The 14,471-nt window shown below is 41.6% G+C and overlaps 1 protein-coding gene across 1 annotated transcript in view; it reads left to right on the forward strand.

Moving 5' to 3' along the window:
* The first annotated feature begins 7,000 nt into the window (after nucleotides 1-7,000).
* The window catches only part of LOC139545148 (zinc finger matrin-type protein 4-like), a 209,002-nt gene continuing 201,531 nt past the window's right edge, over nucleotides 7,001-14,471 (forward strand). Inside the window, exon 1 of the mRNA XM_071352592.1 lies at nucleotides 7,001-7,261. Coding sequence (XP_071208693.1) covers nucleotides 7,175-7,261 — 87 coding nt within the window. The 5' untranslated portion in view covers nucleotides 7,001-7,174. The remainder of the gene's footprint in view (nucleotides 7,262-14,471) is intronic.

The raw sequence follows: 14,471 nt of genomic DNA on the forward strand, positions 1-14,471 counted from the left end.
CCAGCCATCTTTCATCTGCCTCCCACTAGGTTAATCTGTCCTGTGTGGAAAATAAATCAGTTGTCCTACATTGATTTAGTAATCTAATGGAAAAGACCCAGAGAGAGGAACTGTGCTGGGAACTGAGGCTGGAATCGGGATGTGATTATCCTCGCTGGTCAACACTGGTGACCTGTTGTGCTCTTGGGACAAGCCATCCATATCTGAGAGTCACTGGTCTGAAGGAGACATGGCACACATCACTATCAGACCTCAGATCCCCTCATTCCCTGGCAAAGACAACATCATCTACAGTAGGGTGCATCCCAAATTGCACCCTATTCCCTGTCTAGTGCACTACTTTTGACCAGAGCCCTATGGGGGATTATTACTATTTGGAATGACATCCTAGTATCTAAAACCCCCTCCGCTGGATATGTATTGTGGAAGGGCTGTGAATTTACTTTCACGTTCACTCAATCTTCTCATAATGTTGGTGTGTTGATCAATTAAATAACCTACAATATGGCTGCATCCAGCCAGGAAACACTACCTAAAAACATACCCAGAAGACTTACATAAAAGGAGTGAATTTACCTCTGTAGGTAAATGCTTCAAGGTCGAATGCAAAGCGAGTCATTCGCCTATGTATGAGATGTGATGTGATTTTGCCTGAATCCAGGCAGACCTGTACTTGAAGGAATAAGGGCAAAAGTCTCTAAATCCCACTGGCTATATTCCCCTGTTGCTGCATCAGTGGAACTCATATTTCACCTGTCATACACTGCAATTTCTCTCACTGTCAAGCTATTCCCAAAGTCCTGCCTCCCCCTTCTCTTTCTCACTCACACTTTTTCTCTCTGTTCTCTCTCTCTTTTAGACAAGGAGGTGGGGAAGGAAATTCACCTGCCTCCTGTAATTGAATTAGAATGTCACTTTGTTATGGTTCTGTCAACACCCTCAGATCCTCAAAAAGTTATACAGCTGCACCATTGAGAGCATCTTGACTGGCTGCATCACCGCTTGGTATGCAACTGCTTTGTATCTGACCGCAAAGCGCTACAGAGGGTAGTGTGTAAGGCCCAGTACAAAACTGGGGCAGAGTTCCCTGCCATCCAGGACCTCTATACCAGGCAGTGCCAGAGGAAGGCCCTAAAACTTGTGACTCCAGCCACCATAGTCAAAGACTGTTCTCTCTGCTACCGCACGGCAAGCGGTACCGATGCACCAAGTCTGGAACCAACAGGACCCTGAACAGCTTCTACCCCCAAGCCATAATTAGACTAAATAGTTATTTAAATAGTTAACCAATAGCTACCCGGACTATCTGCAATGACCCTTATTCCACGTACTTTTTTGACTCATCACATACGCTGCTGCTGCTGTTTATTATCTATCCTGTTGCCTAGTCACTTTACCCTTTTCTAAATGTACATATTTACCTCAATTACCTCGTACCCCTTCACATCGCCTCAGTACTGGTACCCTATGTATATCTCCAAGTTATTGTTAATAATTGTGTATTTATTCTGCATGTTATTATTTTTCTATTATTTGTCTTTTTTTCCCTCTGCATTGTTGTGAAGGGGCCATAAGTAAGCATTTCACTGTTAGTCTACACCTTTTGTTTACGAAGTATGTGAGAAATCCATTTGATTTGATATAAAAAATTAATAATTCAGCTGACATTCAATCAGACGTAACACAATTTTCCAAGGCAGATGGAAAAATGGTTTTTATTGTTATTTGTTGGTTTTTATTGTTATTTGTTGGTACGCTATTTGTTGGTATGAAGCTGAATATTTTATTTGACCTGTACTCCCTTCTGAGGACGTAGGGCTGCTTGTGCTGAAGGGAGTGTCACAAACAAATATGACCACGGCTGCTTGTGCTAAGGGGAGTGTCATAAAGGGAAGGGAAAGGGGATACCTAGTCAGTTGCACAACTTACTGCATTCAGCTGAAAGGTGTCTTCCACATCAGAAAGGTGCTTTAATCGACATCTTTGTTATCGGTGCCCGGGGAGCAGTTCTTGTGGGGGATAACTGCCTTGCTCAAGGGCAGAACGGCAGATTGGTGCTAAAGGGGATGTCACAAACAAACATGATGTCTGCTCTGATATAATGAGTGTTGGCACTCCCCCGGGCTACAGTATTATGGGTAAAGGTCTAGGTGGAGAAAGAGGATAATATGCACATCCTAAACTTGAGAATATCCGTGCTTGGCAAAAAACAACAACCACAGAGATAAAGGAATGAGAGGCCTGCACATAGAATATTGCTGCTCCCCAGTGCTTGATTCCTGCACACAAATGCACAGTGCACACAAGGTGTAGGTCCTCCTCTTGCACAGAGTCTCTCCTCAACATAAAACAAACAGAATTAACAAAAAAATGGAGGCTAAACTTGTAGGATGTAAACCATCCAAAAACGCCTGGAAAACCAGAGTACACCTTACCATATGAACTGCTATTACTATCCGAGAGAAGCACAGATTCATTCTTTTTCATGTAAAACACAGTGTTGGAAGACAAATTTCCTCCCCCATTCTGTCCAGGCAGAGACTTACAGTTGGGATTCTTCCCCCTCCTCTCAGTGTTACAGTGAGTTGGGTGGTGGTGGTTGCCACGGGCTACTGGGCAGGGATTGAGTGATGGTGACATTCACTCCTTTGTGTGGCCGCTCATGCAAAAATGGCATAAGCCAAAACAGTGTGTCAGACTCAGCCACAGAGAGCAACAGGGGATGCAGAGTGACATGGCAGCTTGTGACAACAAAGTGGCCCATTTGAAATGTTCTTGCTGTTGATGTGTGTGTTTCTTTTGTGTTTACCTGAACAAAATTCTGACATACACCCAGCTGCTTCTTCCTCTCTGTAGCTAAGTGCTTCTTAATGATGATCTAGTGGAAATCTCGACTATAACCGGAATTGTATCCCAATGGCCCCATATTCCTTAAAGACATCCTCCAGTGATTATTGGGCTTTTCTGATTGAAAAGCGATATCCCAAGTATCAATACAGTAAAGTACACACACTAAAGGGTAAAGAGACCCAACTGCAAAATTCAGGGAGTAGGGCATTCCAGGAGATGGTATGATGTTGACTTTGTGATGCTATTGGCCTCCGCGCTTGCTTGAGGAACAATAGAGGAGCAAAAGAGAACAAAAGAGGAAAGGTCCGCCATGTCATGAGGATACATGGACCACTTATTGAGATCTGCCGTTTGTTAAGTAAATCAGGTGTTAAATGAGGTGAAAAGGAGACTGGAATAGGACTTGAAATAGTGCACTACTTTAAACCAGAGCCCTGTAATGCACTATGAAGGGAATAGGGTACCATTTGGGATTTAATCATGGATTCAGGGATCACCTTTGTGTGTTCTCTATTGTAGTTTCCTCAAGGAACCCCACAATGGTTTTATTCCATGAAAGCTAGTTACCACGGCTGTCCCCAATTGTATGACACTTTAACCTTTAAGAACAATATTTATTATGCTGGAGATGCCTCATACAATGTCTGGATGTGAATGTATTGGTAATCTATGCACATAAGGAACAAGAGGAAACCGCTCAAACTGGCTTGATTGTGACAAATGCAGACATTTCCCACTTATTATGAAAAATGTGTAAGCTCTCAATCACAGCTGAACCAAACGTTTATTTCAAGAATAGCCAAAAGTGACATCAATTATAGTAACATGAAAATAAATTGTTCCGTTAATCTTTTATTTCTGACTTTCAGAGGGCACCTATAAGGTTGCAATGCATCCTCTGTAATGCATCGACAGTGCATTTATTGTTTTCATATGAGAGGCAGTGGCCCATGGGAATGTGGGAGTGTTCAGTGACAGAGATGAAGGAAACACCAACATCAGTAGAATGCCACACACCTCCATACTTCAGTTAGCTGTAATGTATAATTATGTGAATATATTGTAGTCAACGTGCTAGAGTGTGAACACTCAAAACAGAACATCTGGCCCTGACACATTTTCCCTGGCCATCCACAAGAGATGCAGCCTACTCTAGTGCTATTGAGAGCCATCTTGTGAGGTGTGTGTATGTGTGTGCCACCCATGGTTCCCGTTGCAAATATTGCTTGGTATCTTCAGCTGCCTATCTGTACTTTCAGCACATTGACTGAGCTCAATGACATGGCAAGGACATTTCTCCAGTTAAATGAAAGTCCCCTCGGTGACATTGATGTATTGACCTACTTAAAATGATCAGCACTGTCGACATTTGGAAATGAAATCCCCCTTCACCGTAATAAAACCTTCCCCTTTCAGAACACACACAGCACATACGTGAGCGCACAAACACACACGCACACACAAACACATGCACACACACACAAACAGACACACAAACACAGGGCCCGCTCTAGCCTTTTTGGAGCCCTAAGCGAGATTTGGTTGGGGTCCCCTCCCCCACCTCATGGGCAAAATATTTTAGTGGCCCCCTCCAGACAGTGTAGAGAAACATTTACTTTTTAAAGTGTAAGTTTTCTGCAGTTCTACACATTTTGTCATGGGGCGAAGAGGAAATGTTGCAGTTTAAAGCAAGTTTTCTGCAGTTCTACACATTTTGCCAAGGGGCGAAGAGGAAATGTTGCAGTTTAAAGCAAGTTTTCTGCAGTTCTACACATTTTGCCAGGGGGCGAAGCGGAAATGTTGCAGTTTAAAGCAAGTTTTCTGCAGTTCTACACATTTTGCCAGGGGGCGAAGAGGAAATGTTGCAGTTTAAAGCAAGTTTTCTGCAGTTCTACACATTTTGCCAGGGGGCGAAGAGGAAATGTTGCAGTTTAAAGCAAGTTTTCTGCAGTTCTACACATTTTGCCAGGGGGCGAAGAGGAAATGTTGCAGTTTAAAGCAGGTTTTCTGCAGTTCTACACATTTTGCCAGGGGGCGAAGAGGAAATGTTGCAGTTTAAAGCAAGTTTTCTGCAGTTCTACACATTTTGCCAGGGGGCGAAGAGGAAATGTTGCAGTTTAAAGCAAGTTTTCTGCAGTTCTACACATTTTGCCAGGGGGCGAAGAGGAAATGTTGCAGTTTAAAGCAAGTTTTCTGCAGTTCTACACATTTTGCCAGGGGGCGAAGCGGAAATGTTGCAGTTTAAAGCAAGTTTTCTGCAGTTCTACACATTTTGCCAGGGGGTGAAGAGGAAATGTTGCAGTTTAAAGCAAGTTTTCTGCAGTTCTACACATTTTGCCAGGGGGTGAAGAGGAAATGTTGCAGTTTAAAGCAAGTTTTCTGCAGTTCTACACATTTTGCCAGGGGTTGAAGAGGAAATGTTGCAGTTTAAAGCAGGTTTTCTGCAGTTCTACACATTTTGTCATGGGGCGAAGAGGAAATGTTGCAGTTTAAAGCAAGTTTTCTGCAGTTCTACACATTTTGCCAAGGGGCGAAGAGGAAATGTTGCAGTTTAAAGCAAGTTTTCTGCAGTTCTACACATTTTGCCAGGGGGCGAAGCGGAAATGTTGCAGTTTAAAGCAAGTTTTCTGCAGTTCTACACATTTTGCCAGGGGGCGAAGAGGAAATGTTGCAGTTTAAAGCAAGTTTTCTGCAGTTCTACACATTTTGGCAGGGGGCGAAGAGGAAATGTTGCAGTTTAAAGCAAGTTTTCTGCAGTTCTACACATTTTGCCAGGGGGCGAAGAGGAAATGTTGCAGTTTAAAGCAGGTTTTCTGCAGTTCTACACATTTTGCCAGGGGGCGAAGAGGAAATGTTGCAGTTTAAAGCAAGTTTTCTGCAGTTCTACACATTTTGCCAGGGGGCGAAGAGGAAATGTTGCAGTTTAAAGCAAGTTTTCTGCAGTTCTACACATTTTGCCAGGGGGCGAAGCGGAAATGTTGTAGTTTAAAGCAAGTTTTCTGCAGTTCTACACATTTTGCCAGGGGGCGAAGAGGAAATGTTGCAGTTTAAAGCAAGTTTTCTGCAGTTCTACACATTTTGCCAGGGGGCGAAGAGGAAATGTTGCAGTTTAAAGCAAGTTTTCTGCAGTTCTACACATTTTGCCAGGGGGCGAAGAGGAAATGTTGCAGTTTAAAGCAAGTTTTCTGCAGTTCTACACATTTTGCCAGGGGGCGAAGCGGAAATGTTGCAGTTTAAAGCAAGTTTTCTGCAGTTCTACACATTTTGCCAGGGGGTGAAGAGGAAATGTTGCAGTTTAAAGCAAGTTTTCTGCAGTTCTACACATTTTGCCAGGGGTTGAAGAGGAAATGTTGCAGTTTAAAGCAGGTTTTCTGCAGTTCTACACATTTTGCCATGGGGCAGAGAGAAAATGTTGCAGTTTCAAAGCAAGTTTTCTGCGGTTCTACACATTTTGCCAGGGGGTGAAGAGGAAATGTTGCAGTTTAAAGCAAGTTTTCTGCAGTTCTACACATTTTGCCAGGGGGTGAAGAGGAAATGTTGCAGTTTTATAAAACAGTTAATGCAATTCTACTCATTTTGCCATGACTTATGGCATGTTAATGATATCTGAGTGAGAGTGACTAACAAAATCAATGGAGGCTCTCTGGAGGTTAGAGGCCCTGTGCACGTGCTCTGCGCGGTCAGTATTCGGTCATGATTACTACAAGTTTAGACTTACCAATCAAACAATTGTTAGTTGCCATGGTTAATTGAGTGATTTTCAGTGACTGACATTACAATAGAACAATTGCTGAATTTGCACCATGTGTATTCTACTATCCTAAATTGAGACCCCACTGAGTTTTTTGGGAGTATTGTCTCTTATGTCGCTTATGCCTGCAGCTGGCCCTGAACACACACACTTTACATGTCAATTATATAATATGCATACATCTTTACTAAGATTATTATAGGAAATATAATTTTAACCATACATTATCATGATAGGACCCCATATGAATAAGACACATTTTCAGCAAACGTAGCTTACAATTTATTTCATACAATTATGCACGCTGGGTATTTGGCGTCCTAGGTGACAGGTGCTGTGCGATACCACCTCTAATGGATTGGACCGGTTGATCACTCTAAAGTTGGTGGTTTACTGTATCGCTGGAGAAAATCGTGTCGGAGCTCCGCACAGCTAGGCTACTATTGTCAAACGGCCAATGAGGTAAAAGCGGGGCGGAGAACAGTCGACGATTGTACTACGGGCAGTAGAGTAGCCTACTGCAAACAGCTGTGGAAGAGTCTGCTTTGTACACGCGTTTCGCTGATCTGGTCAATGGATTACACAGTTTCCCTACAAGTGCAACATCAACTGACTGTCTTCCCGACACACTTGTACCAGGGTTACAGTTTGGAGTTACAGGTAGGCTACATCTCAGACATGCATTAGCCTATACTTATGTGTGATATGTTTTCCGTTTTGTTTTACAACGGGTACCAATCACCATTGACGGAGAAAGAGACTATACAACTCAGACTGTCTAATGCTTTCAGCTCCATCATAAATCGTGTCCGCTGCGCTGCGTAGAATATCAGCATCCTTTTTGACATTATGAGCCACCAGAAACAGTGAAATCCTCTCCTCCATCTAGGCTACGTAATGTTGAATTCATGACACCGTGTTTGGAAATACCGGGTAGCCTGATGAGGTCCTCAAGCTGAAATGCGCGCTTAAATTGCGAATCTCATTGAGGTTTCATAAACACTCCATGTGATTTGATGCAGACCTATTTGAGTTTGAAAATAAAATCAACCGGTCATACTGTTCAGGATTATCATTTTGCATCTCGCTGTGTTTAGAAAGTGGAATGGCATCAGAGGCCAAACAATTCCTCATATATTTCATTAGGCTATCCATTCCATGGCTATTTTACACACACTGACCTTTTTACGTTTTTTGTTTTGCCACGTGATATATAATGTCATTTATGGGATTCCAATAGTTCAACCAGTTGGAGTGAGTTGAACTCGCCTGTCATTCTACAACTGTAATATCGGCTATCTAGTATTAGATCCATTGACCATATCGTGTGTTTGGTTTTAAATTTGCCCACTGTTCAGCACAATGCATGGGATTTCAGAAGTTGGCATGTCTGTACCTTGACTATTCAAGTGTATCCAGTCATTGGATTGTGACTACATCCATTGAGGATTCGTTACCATGCATCTTCCAATGACATTCTCCCGTTCCCATGCATCTTCCAATGACATTCTCATCATAATCTTCTGCACTAATATTAGCCCAAGTGTGAAAACATAGGTGAACATCCCCATGATACTATTTTCGTTTAGTCAGAAAATGACAGCACACCAAATCCTGAATGTAATTACCTAATGTAGCTAGCTATCTATCTCCCACATGACTGGCAACCATGCTTATGGATAGATGCGGCTCTCTGCCTCTGACTGTGGCATGACAAATTCACCTCCAAACCTTGTTCTTTTTGTTATGTTTTCTTAAACACGTATTTCCTTTATTGAACAATCGTGACTTTCCCCCCAAGTGAGGTGTCTTGTTATAGGTACCCTAGCAAGGGCTTGAGAATCCTAGTGTGTTTATTTAGAAATATTGTTGCATCTTAAATCCCTTTGCATACCTTTTGAAGTGTGTTCACCAGGTGGTGTCTAGATGATTTTTTATCTTTAATATTATCTTTGCTTTATCCACTTCCCCCAGAGCGCAAGCAGCAACTTCATTGTCTTGTTTGAGAGAACTTTACTCTCCTTCTGTTGCATTGTTTTTTAACTGCTGTGTCTCTGTGCTGCTGTGTCTCTCTCTCTGTGCTGCTGTGTGTCTCTGTCTCTGTGCTGCTGTCTCTCTCTCTCTCTCTCTCTGTGCTGCTGTCTCTCTCTCTCTCTCTCTGTGCTGCTGTCTCTCTCTCTCTCTCTCTCTCTCTCTCTGTGCTGCTGTCTCTCTCTCTCCCTGTGCTGCTGTGTATCTCTCTCTCTGTGTGCTGCTGTGTCTCTGTCTCTGTGCTGCTGTCTCTCTCTCTCTCTCTGTGCTGCTGTGTCTCTCTCTCTCTGTGCTGCTGTGTCTCTCTCTCCCTGTGCTGCTGTGTCTCTCTCTCTCTCTCTGTGCTGCTGTGTCTCTCTCTCTCTCTCTGTGCTGCTGTGTCTCTCTCTCTCTCTCTGTGCTGCTGTCTCTCTCTCTCTCTCTGTGCTGCTGTGTCTCTCTCTCTCTGTGCTGCTGTGTCTCTCTCTCTCTGTACTGTTGTGTCTCTCTCTCTCTGTGCTGCTGTGTCTCTCTCTCTCTCTGTGCTGCTGTGCCTCTCTGTGCTGCTGTGCCTCTCTCTCTGGTTTTCAATTGTTTATCAAATACTATATTTTAATTGGGTTTTCTAAAAGGATCAGAGATACAGAAAAACAGAGCCCATTGGTAACTTTTAAACTGATACAGTTGCTTCGGGTATCTCTCAGTATATCAAATGTCTCTTTTGTAGTGCACTTACATAACTCTGAGCGGCATGCAACAGCACCCATATCACCCTAGAATCCTCTTAGCTGAGGCAGAAAAACACTTCTGATGTTATATCTTTATAACTGGCCAAGGTTAGAATTATTGGGGTCCTGGGCAAACCCTCAAACCCATAACAAATCATGGCACTCCCGTTAGCCGTACAACATTTTAACTATACAGAAGACATTTAAAATATAATGCGTTGCTCCTGTCTACAGTTTATGGGCACCCTGAAGAGTCATTATGTGATTCAAACCTCCAGTTTGAATCACACATTGGGTGTTGCCAAAAAGTAGTGCACTAAATAGTAGAAAGTGTCATTAAAGTGTCATTTGGGACGCATCCTGTGACATGGTTTACAGTTAAAACTCCTCCACTGGTCGATGTACGTGTTATGGTGCATCTGGAGTTTTAATCATGCTTGCCTGACAGTTCCCATCACTGCTGTTCTTCAACTCTTTCTGAGCTCTTTCTTTCTCCAGTCCGCTTGATTCAAAGTCAGTTGCCAGAGTTGTGAAAGGTTGCTGCTATCACTGTCTCTCTGAGGAGAGGCTCGCTGTACTGAACCACAAGGTGGCTCCGTCCGAGCACTATCAACTTTTTCATTATCTTAAGACAATGTTCTCTGTTGCTGCATGCCTGCTGTCAGTGACATATTAAATACACCTCCTCAGGCCTATATGCTGCTAACACATGCATTTTCAAAAGTTCTGTGAATGTGAGTCATCCAGAATATGAGGTATATTTGGGGTGTTTTTGAACATCTTGGAGGACTTACTTAATACTCATGCATTTCACATTAATATGCACATTCATACTAATACACATACAGGCTTTCGAACTTCAGGTGATGATGATGTCCCCTATCGATCTCTCACTTTAACAACCCCAGATATATTTGTTCAGTCTCCCTATTTCATATCGTTTCTTTTTTGGAAAAGGCTTGAAGTGGTAAATCGTGTGATCTCTCTCTACCGTCAGTAATATGTGAGGTCTAAAAATAAAATGAAATAAAGCGCTTTGAAGCTCTGCTTCAGTGTCATCAATAAGTGATTGTTTTTGTTTAAGTACAAATGTCCCTCCCTTTTTAGTTGGTTATTCAAAATCCTCCTTTCAGTCTGTGTATTTCACTGCTGTCTTCAAGATGTGTAAAAAAAAAAAAAAAAAAAAAAAATTCAGCCAAGTGTAACACAGGAGAAGGTCAAAGTGCATTGAATCGAAGAAGATGAATGTTTCATGAGATACTCCCTGAAGTACTCTTAGATTGCAGTGGTGTATAAAAAAATAACAATAAAAGTGATATTGTTAGCAGGCTAATTATACTGTATCACACCTGAGAGAGAGGGGGGAGAAAGAAAGCGAGATTGTCCTTGTATTCCATGTTAACACCTCCAAATCACCCTGTCCTCTGCCCCTTGATGGTACCCACAGGTAAAGAACTGGGAGTTTAATAATCCATCCAGGTGTTACAACTGTATACTCTGAATTTTCACTCCAAATATAAATGATAAACAGCATCCTGTTTAGGCTGGATGTACTTTGAAATCCCTAAAAGCATCAGACTTCCGGAACCCAAGCCCTTTGCAACAGGTTTATGGACAGTGTTTTTACAGTATTGACCCTTTCTGAGGATTAAAATCCCACAGACTTAATCTTACCTCCAGAGGTAATCTAACTGGGGAAAATTAAAGGGATTAAATAGACCAGAGTCATAATTGAATGGGTTACGTGCGCGCACGCATGCATACTCACTCACTCACTCACTCACTCACTCACTCACTCACTCACTCACTCACTCACTCACTCACTCACTCACTCACTCACTCACTCACTCACTCACTCACTCACTCAAGTGACTTAACACTTGACCTAAATGTCTCTGTCAGTGGCTCAACACCAGTCTGATGATTGTGCTGGTGTAGTCTACTGTCGGCACTCTGCCCAGACTGCACTGTAATGTTTTCACCCAGCTGCTCTGTTGTCAGTAGGCAGGCTACACCAGAGTCTAATATTGAGATAAATGTGGCTCTGGGGTTACACCTCAGGGAAACTGGTAATAATTTAACAGGTGATGCATCCCCTCTATCAGTTAAGGCTGACATTAGATCATATTCAATACAGTAAGTATAAGTTTTCTGTAAAACAGAGTTGCCAGTATACAGACCTTGGCCATTGGTCTTCCGACAGGTGGCATCACTCCTATGTGATGCTCGTCCCTCAACCGTACAGACGAAATCATCATGTTTTCTGGCATAAGACAATGTACCTTGGCCTAAAGAAAATCTGCCTGACTGCCTAACTAAAGGACAGGACAAACTATAGTGAATGTCAGCCGTGCGCAGTAGATCACCTGCTGGGTGACAATTGAATCGGTGGCGATTTAAGATTTATAATCGTCTGGAAATTAACAGAAAAAGATGGCAGGTGTTCAGTGCGATAGAAGGAGCACCCACTTCTTTGACCTGTTTGTCGACGTGGTCTGTTTTGTTCTTAAAGCAAACACTACTTTTGACCAGGTTTCATAGGGCACAATAGGGAATAGGGTGCCATTTGGGATGCAGCCTTAACCACTCAGTGGTCCTGGTCTGGAGAGTCAGCTGGAAAGATGCTGCTGTCTGCTGCTAAGGAGGTTAATAACAATGCTGATGATGGTACTGGAGAGGGATGCAACAATTCACAGATACACATCAGTCAAATGTTTAAGATGCACTATGTGACCAAAAGTATGTGGACACCTCTTCGTCGAACATCTCATTCCAAAGTCATGGGCATTAATTAGAGGTCGACCGATTTATGATTTTTCAACACCGATACCGATTATTGGAGGACCAAAGAAAGCAGATAGTGATTAATAGGCTGTTTTTATATATATATTTGAAATGATGACAATTGCAAAAATACTGAATGAACAATGAACACTTCTATTTTAACTTAATATAATACATAAATAAAATCTATTTAATCTCAAATAAATAATGAAACATGTTCAATTTGTTAAATAATGCAAAAACAGTGTTGGAGAAAAAAGTAAAAGTGCCATATGTGTCATGTAAAAAAGCAAATGTTTTAGTTCCTTGCTCAGAACATGAGAACATATGAAAGCTGGTGGTTCAATATTCCCAGTTTTAGGTTGTAGTTATTATAGGAATTATGACGCGTCAACTATTTCTCTCTATACCATCTGTATTTCATATACCTTTGACTATTGGATGTTCTTATAGGCACTTTAGTATTGCCAGCCTAATCTCGGAGAGTTGACAGGCTTGAAGACATTAACAGCGCTGTGCTTCAAGCATTGCTAAGAGCTGCTCGCAAACGCAGTAAAGTGCTGTTTGAATGAATGCTTACAAGCCTGCTGCTGCCTACCACCGCTCAGTCAGACTGCTCTATCAAATCGTAGACTTAATTATAATATGATAAACACAGAAATACGAGCCTTTGTTCATTAATATGGTCAAATCCGGAAACTATCATTTCAAAAACAAAACATTTATTCTTTCAGTGAAATACAGAACTATTCCGTATTTTGTCGAAAGCGTGGCAACCTTAAGTCAAAATATTGCTGTTACATTGCACAACCTTCAATGTTATGTCATAATTATTTAAAATTCTGGCAAATTACTTACGGTCTTTGTTAGGAAAAAACACAGTTCGCAACGAGCCAGGCGACCCAAACTGCATATACCTTGACTCTGCTTGCACTGAATGCAAGAGTAGTGACACAATTTCCCTAGTTAATATTGCCTGCTAACATGCATTTATTTTATCTAAATATGCAGGTTTAAAAAATATACTGTTATGTTTTGATTTTAAGAAAAGCATTGATGTTTATGGTTAGGTACGCCTGTGCAAGAATGTGCTTTTTTTTTGCGAATGCGCTTTTGTTAAATCATTTGGTGAAGTTGAAGTAGGCTGTAATTCAATGATAAATTAACAGGCGCCGCATTGATTATAATGCAACGCAGGACAAGCTGGTTAACCTAGTAATATCATCAACCATGTGTAGTTAACTAGTGACTAACTAGCTAGCATTAAACTTATCTTCACATAATCACTAGTTAACTACACATGGTTGATGATATTACTAGGTTAACTAGCTTGTCTTGCGTTGCAAATAATCAATGCGGTGCCTGTTAATTTATCATTGAATCACAGCCTACTTTGCCAAACGGGTGATGATGATTTAACGAAGGCGCATTCGCGAAAAAAGCACAATCATTGCACGAATGTACCTAACCATAAACATCTTTTGCCTTTCTTAAAATCAATACACAGAAGTATATTTTTTAAACCTACATATTTAGTTAAAAGAAATTAATGTAAGCAGGCAATATTAACTAGGGAAATTGTGTCACTTCTCTTGAGTTCAGTGCAAGCAGAGTCGGGGTATATGCAAAAGTTTAGGCCACTTGGCTCGTTGCGAACTAATTTGCCAGAAATTTACATAATTATGACATAACATTGAAGGTTGTGCAATGTAACAGCAATATTTAGACTTATACCTTGACTACACCGGTCGCGTCGTGTGCACGAGCATTAGCTAAATACATTTTGAAATCTATGTTATTCAATAATTGCACCCACACTGCTCGCGCACGTCAACGAGCGTCTGCGTTGCCAAGGGCTAAAATAGAAGTCCTTTCTATTTCTTACGCAGATCGCTCTGCAAGTCCTGCCTCTCCCATCTCCTCATTGGTTTATAGAAGCAGGTACCCAAGTGCCATCTCCTCATTGGTTATACCCACGTGGGTGATTGAAAGATGAACTGTGTTGCCGGTCGTCGTGGTAATACTATGAAAGTTTAGAAGCCAATCACCATATAAGTTCAAAGATGAAAAATCCTGGAAGGAGGAGAGATGACTAGAAGTGATTCGGTTGACCGTTTTATGTGTGGATTAATTGGCGGAGTAGAGGACCTTGTGCATTTTAGGTAAAATAGCAACTCAATGTTTATATCCCAGGACAAATTAGCTAGCAACAGCAAGCTAGCTAAATAGGACAAATTAGCTAGCAAGTGCAAGCTAACTAGCTAAATTGTCATAAATGTTTAATGCTTTTCCACCTGTCCCCAAATTAATGTAATTGGTTCAGAGTTTGTTTTAATATTTTAACCTGC

The sequence above is a fragment of the Salvelinus alpinus genome, chromosome 19 (assembly GCF_045679555.1).
Source record: "Salvelinus alpinus chromosome 19, SLU_Salpinus.1, whole genome shotgun sequence".
Classification (NCBI taxonomy): domain Eukaryota; kingdom Metazoa; phylum Chordata; class Actinopteri; order Salmoniformes; family Salmonidae; genus Salvelinus; species Salvelinus alpinus.